Genomic DNA, 18919 nt, shown 5'->3' with positions numbered 1-18919 from the left:
GCGCCGCACCCCCAAAACTTTTGGTTGGGTTTTGAAAAAAATTAGTAGATTTCACTCAGAAACGCAGTTGAGGGTAAAAAATCATAGCTGCTATACTAGTAAATTTACTTGAATCCAGTGTATCACCACACGTCGCTAGTGCCAGAAAAACATAACTGTGCTCAGATTAAGAATTAATTTTATCCATTTGGAAAAAAAAAACAATAAATAATTTCATGCAAATAAAGAAACTTCGCAAGCAATTTATTGTTCAGTGCTGTGTTATTGTATAGAATAATTGCATGTTCTGTAATTGGGTATTTATTCGTAAATCAATACCAATTCTTCTATTTTTAACAACAATGGCTAATAAAGTCAAAAAAAAAAAAAAAAAAACTATTGCAAGAAACTTTATCAATAAAATCTACACGGAGATCAACCGAAAACCAACATTTTTAAAGTAAATTTTCAATAAATTTTGAAGGAGGACTCTTGGACATTTTGCTGGAGTGGTGCATCCAGGGGGGAGGGAGCACAAAACTGGTGACCCTCCCCACAAAATGCTGAGTAGATGTTTTTTTAAATAATATTCTTTATTATTGAAGAGAAGAAAAGATCTGATTTTGGGAAAACGCAGTTATTTTGCGAAAAAAAAAAAAGGAATGTTGGGAAAAAATCTTAATTTCTTTCAAAAAGAAATATTGACATTTAAATTTTTCAACAGCTTCAGATTATTAGTGGCGAATTGTGTGCCTCCTCCTCCCTCCTCGCACAATACTCTTTCTTTCATATCCCCCCTCCTTTTTTTTTCATTTTTCTATTTCGTTTTCATTTTTTCTATTAAACCCTAAAATTTTTCTTCTCCAAAGCCCTTTCTCTAGCCAAAGTTATTACAGAGTACCTCAAATTTCGTTTCTTGGGCTTCACTTTCGCAAAATTTCCAAGGAAGATCTTCTATTCACATAAATGCATCGAAAATCGTTTAAACTTGCGTTTTTGGAGCTTCAGTTTTGAAAAACTGCAGTGTCCCTAACGTTACCAAATATGGTCTTACACTCATGTGTTTAAGACTTTAATTTCGGAAAATATTCGAACAAGGGCCTCCGACCCCTTTCTCTAATATCATCTAAGACTGTTAATATTTTGGTTTTGAAAACTACTATTTCGAAATATTTAACTGAGAGAAACCTTTTTTAATACCATGGAGTATTGCAGAAGAACTTCATTTTTAGGACTTCAATTTAAAAAATTTTCCAGGGAAGAGCTCCAGAACACCCCTTCCGGTAACAGCATCAAAAATTGTCCTCCGTTGTATTTTTGGAACTTCAGTTATGAAAAGTTAAAGAGGTAGCGTGGTGGAGGGGGGTACGTATTTCCATCTGATTTTCAAAAAATCGATTGGAGACAGTCTATGAATCTCATTCCTAACCCAAACTATAAATATGAACTATAATCACATTTATAAGACTAAAATTTCTAAAAATAGCCTTGGTGCCACACGTACCTTTCTTGCCCTAAAATATCACCAAGAACTGTAAAACTACGTTTTCAAAACTACTATATTAAATTTTTTCTTAGGCGTGAATCCCATTCCAAACCACTAGCTGGATTCACCCATTGCTTCTAATATCGACTTTCGTTTAAGACTTTTTCTGCAGTTTGAAATGTTAAGAATTGCCCATCCCCTAATCTTACTAAATATGGTTTACATCGCGTTTTTTAGACTTAAAAGTGTGTCCCGCCCTAAAATTAATTTCTGATTTCGCCACTGCCTTGTTATTCCGGGAATACCCCCCCTCCCCAGATCCCTGTTATTGTTGCACCCCCAAATATTTCGGCCTAAATCCGCCTATGGTTCAAGCACCAGGTATTGAAAGTGATAATTATTTGGATGTTACTAGAAATGCAAATAGAGTTTCTGATAAGAGAAGTAATTTAAACAATTGTGTTTTAAGAAATTCCAGGCTGTTCAATAAAAGTAATTTGGGTATGCTTAAAGTTTTCTGTACCAATGCTCGCAGTATTAGGAACAAGATGGAAGAATTGAAAAGCATAATTATAGATGAGAAGTTGGATGTTATAGGAATTACAGTCATGGGCTACCGAATTTGATGCAGATTTATTGTGTACTAGCGGTACCCGCACGGCTTTGCCCGTAGTAGAAAAGTAAAAAGGTCATTTGGTACGCCTGTATATTTACAAATAATGGTTGATGAATTTCTAGCAATTTGCTATGTTCATTTGCTTGCCCCTGTTACGGTTCCACATTATGATAAATTGGTAATTTGCTCGTCTACGTTGTGATAATTTGCTCGGTAAAAGTTTCTTAAAATTAGAATAGAAGAACAAAATCGAATTTTCGAAAAATCTGTTCGAGGTGCGCACCCCCAGCTACAAACTAACTTTGTGCCAAATTTCATGAAAATCCGCCGAACGCCCTAGGCGCTGTGCGCGTCACAGAAACCCTGTATGTGTGAGATCCCGACAATCTAGACAGAGAGATATCCAGACAGAGATTCGGACATCCAGACAGAGAGACTTTCAGCTTTATTATTAGTAAAGATTGCTGAGCATAATTTGTTTAGACACGATAGAGTAGGCAAAAGAGGTGGAGAGGTTTTATTTTATGTTAGAGACATTTTCATTTGCAATGAATTAGTTATAAATGATAAACACCTTATTATTCGATGAGATTTTATCAATGAAGTTATCGCACCGATGACTAATTTAATTAGTGCCCTTTTGAGTTGCAGAGTGTAATTGGAGTCCTTTGCAGAAAACAATACCTGTTGTTGAAATTATTTCTTTTTATTTCCTCCATGGTGATAGAATACAATGATATCCTTGGCGAGCTATTTACATATGAAATATGAATTTTGCAAAATAAGTTCTCTCGAAGCATAGATAATTTAGTAAAACATGCAAAACCATTATTTGTAAATTTGTAATATGACAAATGTAGAGTCATTTATGTAATCCAGGTTTCAGTAATTTGAACTTAGGGTTTGCAGATCAAGTTTACAATTATAAAATGCCTAATCGAGAGCATGACGGCAAGCAGCCGACTAGGCTGACCATGAAACTAAAATACGGCACCTTAAAAGAGAGAGGGGAAGACTGTGAGCTACCGAAGCAACATATACAGCCAGCCAGAGTCATTTGCATGAATTACAAGACATGCATTTGAGATGCGCATTTCCCGATGTTAGAACGGCGGCCAATCAAATGGAAAAGGAACTTCGTCATTTAATGACGTAAGGCACGCACGTGTCTAAGATCGGGAAATACGTTACAAACATTGAAATTAGCATTTGTGACTTTGCAAGATAAAAGAAAATATGGATTTAATTAAAGCCAAGGGCCGTGGTAGCCCGATCGGTAGAGTGTCGGATTCGGGGCCGGAGGGTCCTGAGTTCGAACCTCGATGGTCGAAGATCCACCGTCGTCATTAAAGGGGACTGGGCGACGTTAAATATGCTCGTGGTCTAGATGTCCTCCAAGTGAAACGATACCTCTGGGGGTGCTAGCACCAGCTAGCTATTAGCTCCTGGACTAGTTCTAAATTCTCATTAACTGTTCGATCCGGTGATGGTGCTGCCATCTATCGGTAGATAAAATAATGGAGGCAAGGCACTTAGTATGCAGTCCTCGACATAAATACAGTTGTAGTCAGTTGTGACTCGGAATCGAATCGAATCTCTCACCTGGGATCGGAACACCTGACTCGGAATCGGAATTAAAGCCAAATATATCAAAATAAACGTAAATAATTGATAATATTATTTGGAATTCCCAACAAACCTACTGATATTGATATGGTTTGGTTTGAGTTGATGAGCAAGAAGGTCAAAAAATTGCGCTTTGGAAACATTTATAGGTCACAGAGCGGATCTAGAAAGTAATCAAGGAGGATGCGATTATATGTTACTCTTTACTCTTTGGAACTTCAATTTCTAAAATCTTTCGAAGGGGTGTACTGAACCCCATCGCAATCCAACCCTTACGCAATCAAAGCAAGGACGGATACAAGGGAGGGGCAATGGGGGCAATCGCCCCCTCCTTGAACCGAGATACAGAAACTTTCTTCGGGAATATTTTCGATATTAAAGTTCCAAAAACGCAATTTTACATAACATTCGATTGTGTTAGGATAAGTGAATTATTCTTCGGAATTGAAATCTTGAAAACAATTGGCAATCATAGCCCATCTCCTTATTATTGTAGGCTAGAGCTACATACAGGATTTTTTTTTTTTTTTTTTTTTTGAAACATAAGTTCCAAAACCACCTCAATTTTACACGAACTTAGATGATATTAGAGATCGTTTCAAGCCCCTCCCTCCCGAATATTTTTCGAAAAAGAACACAAGTGTAGGACACCTTTGATTCAAGGGCGGATCCAGAAGGTTCTCAAGGAGGGGCGATTGATTTTTTAACCGGTATCTTGTGAGGTATTTGATTTATACATGTTTGGCGGGGGGGGGGGGGGGGGGGAGGCACAGCGTTTTTATCAAAAACAACTAAAATACAGAGATTTTGCCAAGGAGGTTCCCGAAATTATTTCTTTCCTTTACCGTTGAAAGAGGTATTCAAAGATTGCGTTTTAGAAGTTTAATTTCGTAATAATTCCATGGGAATATTTTGACCCCAATCCCCTCTCCCTAACACCATCGTCGTCTAAAATTCGCTTTTTAAAACTTCAGTTTTGAAAGATTACCAGAGGATAGCCACTATGTGCTCCTAACACCTCCCGAGATGTGTACTATATCTTCTTATCTTTAAGACTTTTTTTTTTTTCAAAATGACTAGGCGAAGGCTTCTAAACTTCTAGTATCGCCAAAAATCGTTAAAAAATTGCATTTTAGGACTTTAGTTCAGAAAAATTACCGTACAGGGTCCTTCAAGGGAGGGGCGATCGCCCCCATCGCCCCTCCCTTGTATCCGTCCTTGGTATCTCACTTTTGAGCATTTTGCAGAAAACCGATTTAAAGATTTCCAGTTAACCGTACCGCTTGAGAACCGCCACCAATGTGAGGGACTGCAACTTTTTTACTATTTATTGTAGAGATATGCCAATTGGTGATTATAAAATCGACTTTGGACATTTCTGTGGTGGTTATAACTCATTTTTCGATTTTTTTGAGATACGCCTATTCGTCTTTTTAGCGACGATATGTTGTATTAACCATTTTTTTTCACTTAACCATCCGATCTATTACAAAAAATATATAAAATAAATAAATAAAACTTTTAATAAAATACCTCATATTTTTCAAAACATTTTATTAAAGTAGAAAATAAAACACTAAAAGTTCACATTAAGCACTCAACACAAATTGCAAATATGATTTAAAATCACATTCAAGCATTTTTATTCAGATCAAGAACATAACATATAATTACAAAATCACATGTTTGAACACATCTGCTCTTTTCAATCAAGCATTTCTTCCCTTTTCCTCTGATTATTAGAAAGCTTGAATGGCTTCAAGAGCATCCTTCAGGAAGGCACAAGTTGACTCCACATGGTCTTTCCTTTGGAAATCTTCATCACAGTCTTCAGTTAAGGAAGCCTTCAGAGAGGAAAAGAGTACCTCAAATTATTTACAGAACAAAATGTATACTTAGTAGAACATAGTAGAAAAATTCAAACTAACTGGGACCATATAGGTGGTTGGGATTTTCGAAACTCCCCCTGAAGAAAATACCCATTTCGGAAAATAATATGCCATTTAATCAAATAAAGTGGTTTAAAATATGTATGCACATAACAAAGTGGTGTAGGGGCACAGTGAAGGGGCTAAGGGGCTTAAGCCCCTCCCAGAAATCAGATGAAATTCAGAAATGGCCATAACCTCCTTGACCAGACCTAAGAGATTGTCTAAAACTGCGTCTTCTGGCCTATAATTTTGGGAATTTTATGAAATATTTGAAAATGACTCTTAAAAATATGGCTGCTCTCTGTAAAACTCTTTTCCTAACAACCGATTTTTCCCTCTACAGAGAAGTCAGCCTCTTTCTTTAAAAAGAAAGTATTTGTTGCAGCTTTCTTTGTTCAATGTTTTTTCCTAATTTGAGCATAATTAAGTTGGTGTGCATCTTTTATGATTTACAAATTTAAACTGATTTTGTGGAAGTGGTTGGATAGATAGAGAACGCACTGAGAACAGAACAGAGCAATTTATTCTTCCCTAAAATTTTATAAAGTTGATAAATAATTAAAATAAAAACTGTGCAATAAAAAAAAATAAAAAAAAATCTACATACATCTGACAAAGGTTTGAAAAAATGGTAATTTTGCTTCTCTATTCACCTACCAGAGTTCCTTTAAAATTCTAGCCTCTCTCAGAAAAAAAATTATGAGTGCGCCACTGACATAACATACAATACAGTATGTACCGCCAATATTTAGTCACTAAAACTTTTTATTGGCTGCTTTAGAATTAACCTAAATGTAACGATATATAAGATTAACTGCAATTTTTGAGTGTGAGGCAATTCCACATCAAATCAATTAAAAAAAAAAATAAGTTTTTGACCTCACCATTTCCGATTTTAACGTCAATTGGTGCGATGGACGCATATGAAAAGATAAGTAATCCTGCCAATTTTTTGAATTCTACTTGAATAGTTTTACAAAATACAGGGCTGTTAAAAAACTGAAAAAGTACAAAAAAAAAAAAAAAAAAGTTGTGACATACAAATGACTGTAACTTCTCTCCTAATGATAGTAGAATAAAAATTCAAAAACCATTGAAAAGTTAAAAAAATAGAGCTTTCTACTGATATAAAACATGACTTTTTCACCACAGGTTTAATTTTTGATCTTGAATATCTAAAAACACGCCCCCTTAGAATTTTTTTGTAGTTCGAACACAGTTCTTCCACCACACCAAAACGTAGGCTGGGACCACAATGGCAAGGGGCTGCAAAAAAACAGGATGTTTAAAAATTTTTGTTAGATGCTTTACATTATTTCTTCCTAATATTATTGCTTTAATTTTTTGGGTGTATTCCTCATAAAGTATGCATATTTTGACAATTCGACAGGTTTCTTAAATAAGAGCTAGAATATGACAGAAGGTTTATTCGATAACTGCAATTTTTATCTGTAATTAGCAATAGATCATAGAAATAAACACAGCAAGTTTTAGCCTATGACAAAGCTTCCCACATAATGACAGAGTTTGTATGTTTAATATGTTTTTGTTTGTACATAATGTTTTTGTTTGTACTTCGTGATAATGCGTCCAAAAATTAAAACAATAATATTAGGACAGAAATAGTGTGAAACATTTAACAAAAGTTGAGTTGACTCTCGAAATTTCAAAGTTCCATGTGACCGGCTAATACCTTTGAGTTATCAATAGTTCGAGTTACGGGAAGTTGTATGTAAATATTCCTGATTTCTTTTGCAGTACCTTGAGGTTGTGGCCCCACCCTAAGTTTAAGAAGTATTAGAGCTATAATATGTATATTTTTAAAGAAATTCTAAGGGGGCGTGTTTTGCGATATTCAAGGTCAAAATTCACAGTAAATTGAACCATGGTGAACACTTGAAAATGTTCACACCGTTGACACACAGTGAACCTTGAAAGTGTTGTGAGAAAGCCATGTTTTATACCAATAGAAAGCTCTATTCTTTAACTTTACAATCGTTTTTAAATTTTTGTTTTACTATCATTAGGATAGAAGTTAGTCATTTGCATGTCACAACTTTCTGCTTATTTCTCATTTTTTAAGTTTTTAACAGCCCTATATTTCGTAAAATTTTTGAAGTAGAATTCTGAAAATTGGCAGGATTACTTATCTTGTTATATGTGTCCTTCACACCAAATTTCATTAAAATCGGAAATGGTGAGGAGGTCAAGAAGGTGACTGACCTGATGTATAGAATTCCACAATGTAAAACGCGAAAATTACTGATTTTTTTTTCAGTACCTTGCTATGGCGATCCCTGTCTACGTTTTGGTGTAGTGGAAGAATAGTGTCAGAGCTTATGAAATATATTTTTTTGAAGAAATGTTAAGGGGACATGTTTTGAGATATTCAAGGTCAAATGTCACGGTGAATGACCTTGAAACTTAAACCTGTCGTTTTATATCAATGGAAAGCTGTATGTTTTAGCTATACAATGGTTTTTGAATTTTTATTCTAGTATAATTCAGATGTGTTCTTCACGCCAAATTTCGTTAAAATCGGAAATGGTGAGGTCAAGAAGGTGATTGATTTGACATGGAATTGCCCATATGTGTTTTATTTGTTATTTCAGACGTTTTAGAGTGAATCAAGTTTGTACAAATAGTCTTTAGAATTAAAAAACTTTGGTACATTTTTTAGGCTTTAACAAAATAAGGCCTTTTTAAGGTCTCTTGCTTTTTATAAAGCAAATAAAATATTTTTTAAGGGCTTCTTAAGGAGCATGAGAATGCAGAGAAAGCCATTCTAAAATAGGTGAAGAAAAAATGTTACAGTAGAAACTCATTATTTCAGGCTAATAAGGGATTAGGGGATCCAGTTTGGTCGAGATAATCAGGGGTGCCCATAGGGGGGGGGGGAGATTTCAGGCATAGCCTGCATCATTGGAATTTTTTGGGGGAGATTTTTTAAGGGTTATTTTTTTTCCTTTTTTGGGGGGAGGGACTCCCAATTTCGGGGGCCTTGGTGGCATTTAGGGGGAGCTCTTGATCCTGGGTTAGGGCACTCCTGAGCTGATGAAAGTATGAATTAAACTATATAACCTATAAATTGAGTCAAGGTACATAAACAACTGTACACAGTAAATATTGCCTTTAGAATCCAAGAGAATGAAATTTAAAACTGCATTAGAGAAAATTACAAAAATAAATAACAAAAATGCAAAATACAACTTACAAAAATACATTATTACGTTAACTCGCCTTGTATTTATACAGTATTCATCTGAATGACTATCTGGAATTAAGGGAAGTCCAGTTTAATGGGTTTTGTATTAGTGCGGGTTCGCTGCACAGAAAAACACTAATAAAAGGTCCTATTACTATTCAGAAGTAATTAAAAGGAAGCTTTTTTGACAAGCCTCGAATATAAAAAAATTACAAAGATCAGTTCGAAACCCATACTCAATTTGGTCTCTTTGCACAAAATATGTTTCAATAAATAAAACAGAACAAAGCGATAGTAGGCGCAAACAAAAGATTAAAATAGGCTAGTTTCAAGGAAAACTGCCCTCTGTGTCACCAGCAAACATAGAAAAGTACTAACAAACGTAACTACTTTCATACTCTACTATACAAATTTGCTTGATATAATGCAAATGTATAGTGTTGGATATCAGGAAATATGAAATTTATTATTAACATTTGAAAACTAATTTTTTCGAAAGGAGTAAGACATAGTAAAAAAGTTATCTGAGCCATTGGATGAGAAAAATACATGGTCTTTCATAATTACTTTGAACAAGTAATTGTTTTATGAAAAAAATATATAATAAAAACTCATAAAGGAGCAGGTGAAGATATAGTCTAAAAAACTACTTACAATGTTAGCAGATTCTACAAGGGTTGGTATTAGATCTTTTTTGATGAAATCCATCACCTGAGGAGAAAAAAAAGTTCATGTACTGTATAATTTCTGAGATAAGGATGATATGGAAATTTTTGTACACTCCTGCATCCCCATTCACGAAAATTGAACATATGAGGGCTGCTTTTTTATCAACTTCTGATGTGGTATAAAAATAAAACTAGGGAGAGTAATTAAATAAATTTATTATCAAAAGTTAGGTACATTATTAGTTACTTTTCAACATAATCGCCATTTAAATTGAGGCACTTTTCAGACCTGGGTACAAGCTTCTTAATACCTTCTTCATAGAAGTTTGCCGCCAGTGATTTGAGATGGATTTTCACAGCGTTTTTTGTAGCCTAACTTGTCAGTTACGATAGTATATAAGGCTGACCTTGAAATCTCAGGAAACTGATCAGATAGGTCCGTAATCGTAAACCTCCGATTGCTTCTTACAGTTTGGTCAACTCGATCAACGAGGTCTTCGTTTGTGACAGACTTTCGTCCTTCGCCCCCTTCATCATGAATGTCACCTCGTCCATCTTTAAATTTACTACACCAATCACTCATAAAGCTTTCACCGTATACTCGTTTCATTCTATGGTGAATTTCTGCTGCGGATAACCCTTCAGCTTGCAAGAAGCGAATGACACTTCGCAACTCAAACTTGGCGGGAGATTCTATCATGGTATCCATGTTTATTTGTCGCTAGACAAACTAGTAATGGCGTCAGACGCCCGAAAACGAGTGAGGTTGTAGTGAGAGAGGTGCGCAGTCGACTGCCGCGCATTGATGGCCGATGCCGTTCGCCCTGCCGTCTAGCTGCACGACTGGAAGTTGAAAAAAAAAAACAGCCCTAGTAATAAAAACCAAGATTGAAGTATATTTTCAAAACACAAATTAAAGTACATTGAATGAATTTATTATAAGGGCAGGAAAAAAAATCTTGCTTTTTACATTTTATTTTTTTAATAAACAGTGTCACATTTTTCCATCCATTCTATTCATCTATCATTTTCATTAAGATCATAATTTTCATAGAAACAAAATTCTATATTTTATCACATAATAAAGATACTGTTTCAAGAGCTAAGCTCTTATACTGACTTTAATAATTATTATGCTATCAGTTTTATACTGGTCTTAATGATTACAGTACTACAGTCAAAACCTCATTAATGAGAAATCGGTAAATGTGAAATTATTGCTTTACATGAACTACCTGTTTGCAGGGGTGGATACAGAAATAACTTTTCGAGGGGCTCGGACATTGAATAGCGCCCCCCCCCCTACTATGTTTCATAACAAGTTTTCACGACTTTATTTTTAAATGTATTTTAGGATCCTTTAAGGCCAATTAATCAACTTTTAAGCGCATAAATATTATGCACTAATATACGCTGTTGCTGATTTGTTCGTAAGCCATAATAGAGTTTAGATAACAATTTGATACTACATGCTGTTTCTGTTAATATTATGGTTCTGCGAAGAAACTAACACATGATTTTTTTTCATTTGGAGTTTTTCATGAACGGAAAAAGAAATCTATTATTTCGCAAATAGTTTCCTGAAAAGAAATGACTCTTTCGGCTATGTCTACACACTTCATTTTAAATGTTAATTATTAATTCCGTCAAAGAGGAGTTAATGGACGAATAGCGATATTACAGGTACCTTTGAAATTGAAACCAGTGTGTTAAATGCATTCCACAGCTCTGGAATCTGACTCCAGTATTACTTCTGCAGCAAACAAAACTGCTTATATTTAAATATGCTTTTTGTTTGTTTTGTGTTCTTTTTAAATAGCTATAAAAAATCTTAATGGAATAGAGAAGTCAATTAAAAAATAATAAGTGAAATAATTAAATTTTATCCCTTGAAAGGGGGAATATCTGGGGCCCCCTTAAAACCCGCTGCTGCTTGTTTGGTCTTTTGAATTAACAATCTGATATAATTTATCTGATGAGATCGAATCCGATTAAAATATTATTATGGTCCCGTAAGTTTTGAGTCAACGAGATTCGACTGTATCAGTAAACTATTAGCTTATCCATTACTCTGAGCAGTCCTATTTCTTCTGGGGCACCTGAAAAAACCTATTTAGAACAGCCCAACGATGCATCTAATCATAAAATGTATTACATACCTTGCATCAATAATACGAAGTTCATGTATGATACTCTAAAACTGTACTTACTTTTTTCACAAGAAAAAAAACTGTATATTTGATTGTAATGTCTCCAATTTGCTTGTGAACTATTTCAAGATACTTCAAAACCATTGCTGTCACATACTTCACCTTCTGCTGTATTTGATTGCTTTTCTTCAGTTTCCTCTGTCAAGTAAAACAAACAACACTAAACATTATTCCCTAGCCGATTTCTCATGTTGTAAAAACTTATCTAGAAACATTTGAGCATGAAATAAAACACTAGGTTTTTTTTTTTTGTAAGTCTGGCACTTATGCTTTTTGACTTGTAATTGTGGGACAATTATTTTTAAGCTGCTTTGAGAGTAGGTAAAATAGTTTGTTCCCAACGACCTTCTCAGTTTTAAATATGGAATGTAATTAGAGTAATAACCCTCGCCAATTATTATTGCTCTGAACTAAGGCTGGGCGATATACCAATATACCTTCATAAATCCATATATATCTACTGCCGCAATAACGATATTTAGATTTGTATCCATCTGATATATCATTTGAAAAGAAAATACGGGACTTAATTACGGAGAAATTAAAATGCTGACTTCAAAATACATAATCTTTCATCGCTCTGTGCGATGGGTGAATGTTTGAAATTTCAAGATATTACCTGCATTCTTCAAACAGTTATTTAATATTTAATTTTAAATTATAGTAAAAGGGAAAAACTAACAAGGTCTTCGAAGGTAAATGTGAGCCCCTTTGTCAGTTTGGTCTCCGCATCCCCTCCCCCTACAAAGTTTTCAAAACTTATATTACTACTATTCAGAGAAGGGGTCCTTCCAAGGATCGTGCCACTAGTTTCTGACAAAGCTGACATGGCCTCGAATATAAGCCCCTAAAAGTGAATGTTTAATGGTTAAGAAAGCATCTTAATGCAACAACTAAAAATTAGCCAATTGAGGCAATTGATTTATCAACGATTCATAGTTCAAACTAAACATAAACCATTGATATTGCTCTGAAAATAATGTTTAAGAAAAATACTGAACAGAATTAATTTTAAAAAAAATGGAAAACGAAAAAAATCCTAATGAGGTTACTTTTGTCGCACATTTATCTGACTAGAACTAGAGGGAGCGCAACTCATCTCCTTCAGTTCTGAGCGAATATAACTTTAATTCCAAAATTAAGAGGGAAAATATTAACTCCCCTCATAACACACAGCACCATTGAAATGAAGATAAATCTTGCTATCGCTGGCTACTCCAAACGAAACTGAAACTTCCGAATTTCTTTTGTCGCCAGACAAGCGGCATATAGGGAGATGAAGGATGTTTTGGATGCATGAGTGAAAATAGGGTTTTTTATGTAAATTCTATGCATTAACGTATTCGAAGCCCTAATGATTATAGCAATGTGAATCCGAGCACACTTACGGTTTTACGTTATTTTGGCAGTTCATTGCAGCATTTTGTTTGGTATTTTTCGACTTCAGTATAAGAGTCATCATCAAATACCAGAATTGAAAAAGTGAAGAAATTTTCGTATTTGTTTATTGGTGAAATTGCTTGTGAAATAATGAAATTGATGAGATAATTGATTTTTACCTAATAATATGGATTTTGGATTGGATGTGCTGAAGAAAAACTAATTGCATTTTTAAAATCAATATTAAAAAAATGCGTGTATCATTAAAAAACAATAGTTTTAAATGTATTATAGGGGAGACCGGGCATAGTTGGCGAACTTTTTAAACTTCATTTTTTTAAAGGTTTTAAATCAAGTAGAAAATTTCTTTTATTGCTCGGATAATCTGTATGGTATCAGCAACAAATTCGTATTTTTGTTTTGACAGTACTATGCTTTGTCTATTTTTTTACATAATTTTTTGTGAACCTTCGCCGAGTTAGCACACTTGTCCCGTCACGGGGTAAGTTGGCGAGCTGTATGGGGCAAGTTAGCGAATTGAGAAAAACTCATAATAGACACAGAAATTTTCACCTAGAGCCTCAAAATTATGCTTTAAATAAGGAAGTAAAACTTACCAATGAATGAAATAAAGCGAAATTAGTATTGTAATTGCTTTAAAATTAGTTATGTTAGATCATGTAAAATGTTTAACTGATATTAGAAGTAAATGCTGAAAATGCAAACATAATTCGAAATGAACTATTTTATTTGCCTTCGTTCTTCTTTTTTATTTTTTTTTTGAGTTTACATTCCTTTTTTCTTGGATTCAGAATTTCTTGTATGTTTTGGGGACTTTTTGTGATGATTTTTGTTTTTCTGCTAAGATTCTTTCTTCCAGAAGAGCCTTTTTGACTGGAGTGTTAAAGAGTATTGCTGTAGACCTCTTTCATTTCCATCCTTTTTTGATTTAACCCTCTCCAGCTTTAGAATAAGGTCGTATATGATCTGGAGTAATGCTCAGAGAGGTATGTAGGTTTAGCTGAGGCATAGCGCTATCTTCAGTACGAAACTTTAAATCTGAATTATTGAATGAAGTAGCAACTGAATCTGCTCTAGGAGAGGTACATCCAGTTTTACTACTTTCTTCCAAGATGGTTGCCCTGCTGGGACAAACAGATTCACTCATAGATCCAGGAGATTGGGAGTCTGGCCGATCAGTGATATAACTTGGCATAAAGTCACAGTTCTGAAAAATGTTTGAATTGCAGGGAAACACACCAGTTCTTTTGAAATCATTCATAATATTTATGGGGCTTGCGTCTTGTGGAAAAGCAACTGTTACCACCACTGGTACTTCGTAAATCGTCATTGGCTTTCCTGGATTATTCAACATCCAAGAATCACTGGCAGAATTAACATAATTTTCAATGGGCCATATAGACCCTTATCAAGAGGCAGCAACTTATGATTACAGTGAGGTGGGAAAGAGAGTAGTGTTATTATTTTTAGTAGTGTAGTAGTTTCCTTACAAAAATCAAGCCCACCAAATTGATGTGAGAGTCTTATATGTCTAGTAAGAGAATCAGAGGTTTTTCTTTGAACTTTTAGCGTTTTTAGCAAAACACTTTAAGAAACCGGGAAACATTTCAGCTTTCCTCTACGCACTAGGGAATGCACCATACATGCAGCATTACATCTGGTGCGGTTTTCCCGTTGTTTTTCTCTTGTATTTTCTCATTTCCAGGAAGAAGAGCAGGTACTTTGGCAATTGTATAAGCATGTCTATAAGAAATGATACGCTCAAGAATAGTGTAACTAATGCAATTATTTCATTAAATTGACAATTTACAGAATTTAAATTTCAATTATTTAATGTTTTGACTTTAAAAACTTAACTTGGGGCAAGTATGCGAATTCACACTTGCCCCGAAAAAAAGTTCACCTACTAGCCCCAGCTCGTCTTATTGAATTCAAGCTACACTGGTTTAAAAATGGCTTTCTTAAAATAATCCAAATAAAACCTCATTTGATGCATAGAAGCATGGGCTATTCAATATCTATGAGTTTTGATAAATTACTCTATTATTATATGCTTTATAAGAAAATAACTAAGGATGAAAAAAATTACTTAACACTGCGAAAAAATAACTTTCTCTTGGGCAACACGTTTGGTTTGGCCGATTTAACTGAAAGTACACTAACAGTAGCGAAGAATCTACGTTGTTACGTGACAGCTCACTCAGATCTGTCAAACTATCTGTCAAAATGAGAAAATTATACCCCTTCGCATACTAGCCCTGGTCTCTAACTAAATAAGGATTTTATTATGCAAATTCAGTTTACGTCAGATTTTTACGCCAGTTTTTGTCAAATTTTTACCAAATTTGGCACCGCGGTTCTTTGTTGCTCAGAAATTTTCAAGGGAAGTTTTTTGCCTAAATATGAGGGAGGTGGTGGGATGCGAAAACACCCCGACTGAAGGTTTTGCCTATGCAAATCCAGTTCACGTCGGATTTTTAAAAAATGTTGCATAGAGGTCCTTTGATAGTCAAGAACCCACAAAGAGCTCTTTTCATTTGTAATCCGAACGCCCCCCCCCCCACCGGGGGTTTTCTTTTATGTATCCACAGTTTTCTTCGGATCTTTGACAAATTTGAATCAGTAATTTTTTGATGCTTAGGACTTTTCATAGGGAATTTTTCACCCCACCTATGAGAGCAAAAACATCCCACAGAGGTTTTCCTTATGCAAATCCAGTTTCCGTCGGATGTTTGCAAATATTTTGCACACAGGTTCTTTGATGTTCAAGAACTCACTTAGGGTAGTTTTCGTTTGCAATGGGGGCCACTCTCCCTTCCACAGGGGATTTCTTTATACAAATGTAGTTTTCGTCGGATCTTTGTCAAATTTGGCACAGCTTTCTGTGATGCTCAGGAATTGTCATAGGGGTTTTTGCCTACCAGTGAGGAGAGGGGGGATGGTGCGAATACACCCCACAAGGGGTGTTCGTTATGCAAAGTCAATTTTCATTGGATTTCTTTTTTCAAATATGGCGCAGCGGTCCTTTGATGCTCAGGAATTCACATAAGTTTTTTCTCATCAAAATGGTGTGTGTGGGGACCACCTTGAGGGGTTTCGCCAGAAAATCCAGAATGATTACGAAAAAATCCAATGATGCCTAAATTTAAATTTTGAGTCATTAAATTGTGCTTTCGAAACATGTTCTAATTGTTAAACATGTGTCACTAGTGAAAACTTTTATCTTCGAGGTAGACTGTGCAACGTCGGGAAATGCAGCTAGTGACATATAAATCAAAAGTAGCTCTGTGGGCTTAATGGGTGTATGGTGTGATAGTTTCCAAAATTTGTAGCTGCATTCTTTAAAGATTTATTATTATTATTTTACTTAGTGTTACGCAACTAAGAAGTAAAAAGTCTTAAAGCAAGAGCTATTAAATGACTAAAAAAAAAAACTATTTAAGACGTCAATACAAAATGTAGTTAGAAGTATATTCAAATTATTGAGACTGCTCAAATTGAGAGATTTCTGTGGCGAAGTACTTTTGTCAAGTATTTGCACCTCCCCCCTTCCTGAAGGAAAGTTTTGAATTAGAGAAACAATTGTATTTATTATATTTGGAAATGTTTTTTGTCATTTTTTGACATAACATGCACTGAACTTTTGCCTAAGTTACCTTTGCACTCTGCCAGCCCCCCCCCCCCCCCCCCACGCAAATTTTGAATTCTTTCCTGAATATATCAATGTATCAAAAAAATTGGTATTTGAAGATATATCGTAGTATTAAAATTCTGATGTCGCTCAGTTCTACTCTGAACTGTTAAATTCATCCTCCGAATCCTATGCCCTATTTAGAGTATGTATTATTGAATTTATTTCCCAGCTCCTTCAACTTGAATGATTACAAAGACCTTCTCAGTTTTAAATATTGAGTATTAATTTTTAGAGAAAACACTCACCAATAATTGCTCTGAATTGTTAGATTCATCCTCTGAGTCTTCTGTGTCCCAAATTTTCACAGGGCCAGCAGCAGGAGCTACGGGATCACACCTATAAAATGGAAACATAGACTTAACAATGTTCAATCATTTTAAAATTTTTACGTTGTAAAAAATAACTTCCATTATGAAAGTAAAAACCTTCCAAAATTTAGGTTTAGTAGGAACCTAATAAGAAATTAGTAGGTTTAGTAGAAACCTATGGGAAAAGACCAAGTATCTAATTTTAGAGAATTTGTAATTGTGCTATTTCGAGTATATTGCAACTAACACAGATACACCAAAATACAAATATATTAAACTTTTCATTACTCGAAAAATACCTTCATAAACATTTTCTAAAAAACAATATGTGAACCTTTTCTTGTAAACAATATAAGCACAAACTATTCAATAATGATAAACATAATAAAATTTATGGTAATTATTGGAATAGCTAGAATGTTTCGGACAAAAAATACGCAAATGTTCAAGATCGTACATAAGTAATTATAAGCAAATGCATGTTGAAGTCAGTGGCGGGTACACGGGGAAAGTCATGGGGGTCATGACCAAACCCTCTAAACCTATTGACAAAAGTATCCCTCAACACTGTGTGCAAACACATAAAATGTAAACAATCGCAGTACCTTTTCAATTCATTAATTATTTTTGAAAGTAAATATATAAACTATTACTTCTTTTCATTGCTTATGAAACTAATTTGCAAAGTTTGTCCCCAATTAGGTGCCTTATTCCAGGTCAATTTGGTGTCATTTTATTGACCCCCAAGCAGTTTCGTACCCAAAACCGTAAATTCGTTCATTGTGTGTGTGTGTGTGTGGGGGGGGGGGGGGTCATTTTTCAACATGACTTAAAAACTGTAAAGTATAATTCAGGGAACTTTTAATATTTTGCAGAAATCCACTTTTCAGTTAGTAACCTGTTCAATATACTCCAAGTATTTTTAGTAAATGATATACATAATTGAGACATATCAGTGCTAATGCAGCCTAATGATGCAAAGCTGTAGATTTTGCTTTAATTGGGAAGGAAGCATTGAATATTATAGAACTCAATTAAAGATGGACTAGAAAATTTTCACCCAAAAGGTTTAATTGAATGTTCAGAAAAAAAAACAAAGTACAGTTTTGGCTTTTCACTTTTGGTACCATACAAATGGAAACTGAAAATAGTTACATTTCACTAATACACAAGTTATCCATTGTCAATACAAGAATCAAAACTACAATAGAAAAAAAAGGGTTTGTACTCATAAAAAACACATATTCAGTGTTGCACTTTATTAAAATAATTTTTAAATAGACTTAAGCAGTCTGAATTTAAAAAAAAAAAAAACTTAAAAAGAAAAAAACTTGAAAAAAATTGATAGTAACAAAAGCATTACACTTGATGAATAAGAAATACTCCTAACTATAAACATTTATGGCTTTATAGCACAACCCAAAATAGAAAACAAAATATTAATGAGTCATAGAACGTGACTATGTGATAGAAATTTTGCTTCAAATGTCGGAGGTCACGGGTTCAATTCCAACCAGTACCCTGGGTGTTATTTCCTCTCTATGTGCTATTAATTTTTCTTGTATTGTCTTATGTGTAAATAAATAAAGAAGCCCAACCTCTCAGGGCAATGGCACCAATCTCTCTGTAGTGTTTGCTAACTATGGACACAATAACAACAGAACAACTAGAAGTTATTTTCGTGGATATTATACAAGTAAAGATAACTAAGAGAAAAAATCCTTACATCTAAATTTTTAACTTTGATTTTACCTACTCAGCCTACTTTTTCAACAGTTCTGGAAAATAAACAATG

The 18919-nt window shown here is 34.4% G+C and overlaps 1 protein-coding gene across 1 annotated transcript in view; it reads right to left on the bottom strand.

Moving 5' to 3' along the window:
• Positions 1 to 5316: 5316 nt before the first annotated feature.
• The window catches only part of LOC129229714 (dynamin-1-like), a 44681-nt gene continuing 31078 nt past the window's right edge, over positions 5317 to 18919 (bottom strand). The window contains exons 13-16 of the mRNA XM_054864078.1: positions 17062 to 17152; positions 11722 to 11859; positions 9498 to 9554; positions 5317 to 5551 (exon numbers count right to left, since the gene is read on the bottom strand). Of these exons, the coding sequence (XP_054720053.1) occupies positions 5447 to 5551; positions 9498 to 9554; positions 11722 to 11859; positions 17062 to 17152 (391 nt within the window). The 3' untranslated portion in view covers positions 5317 to 5446. The remainder of the gene's footprint in view (positions 5552 to 9497; positions 9555 to 11721; positions 11860 to 17061; positions 17153 to 18919) is intronic.

The sequence above is a fragment of the Uloborus diversus genome, chromosome 9 (assembly GCF_026930045.1).
Source record: "Uloborus diversus isolate 005 chromosome 9, Udiv.v.3.1, whole genome shotgun sequence".
NCBI lineage: Eukaryota > Metazoa > Arthropoda > Arachnida > Araneae > Uloboridae > Uloborus > Uloborus diversus.
This window is presented reverse-complemented; position numbering and strand designations above follow the sequence as displayed.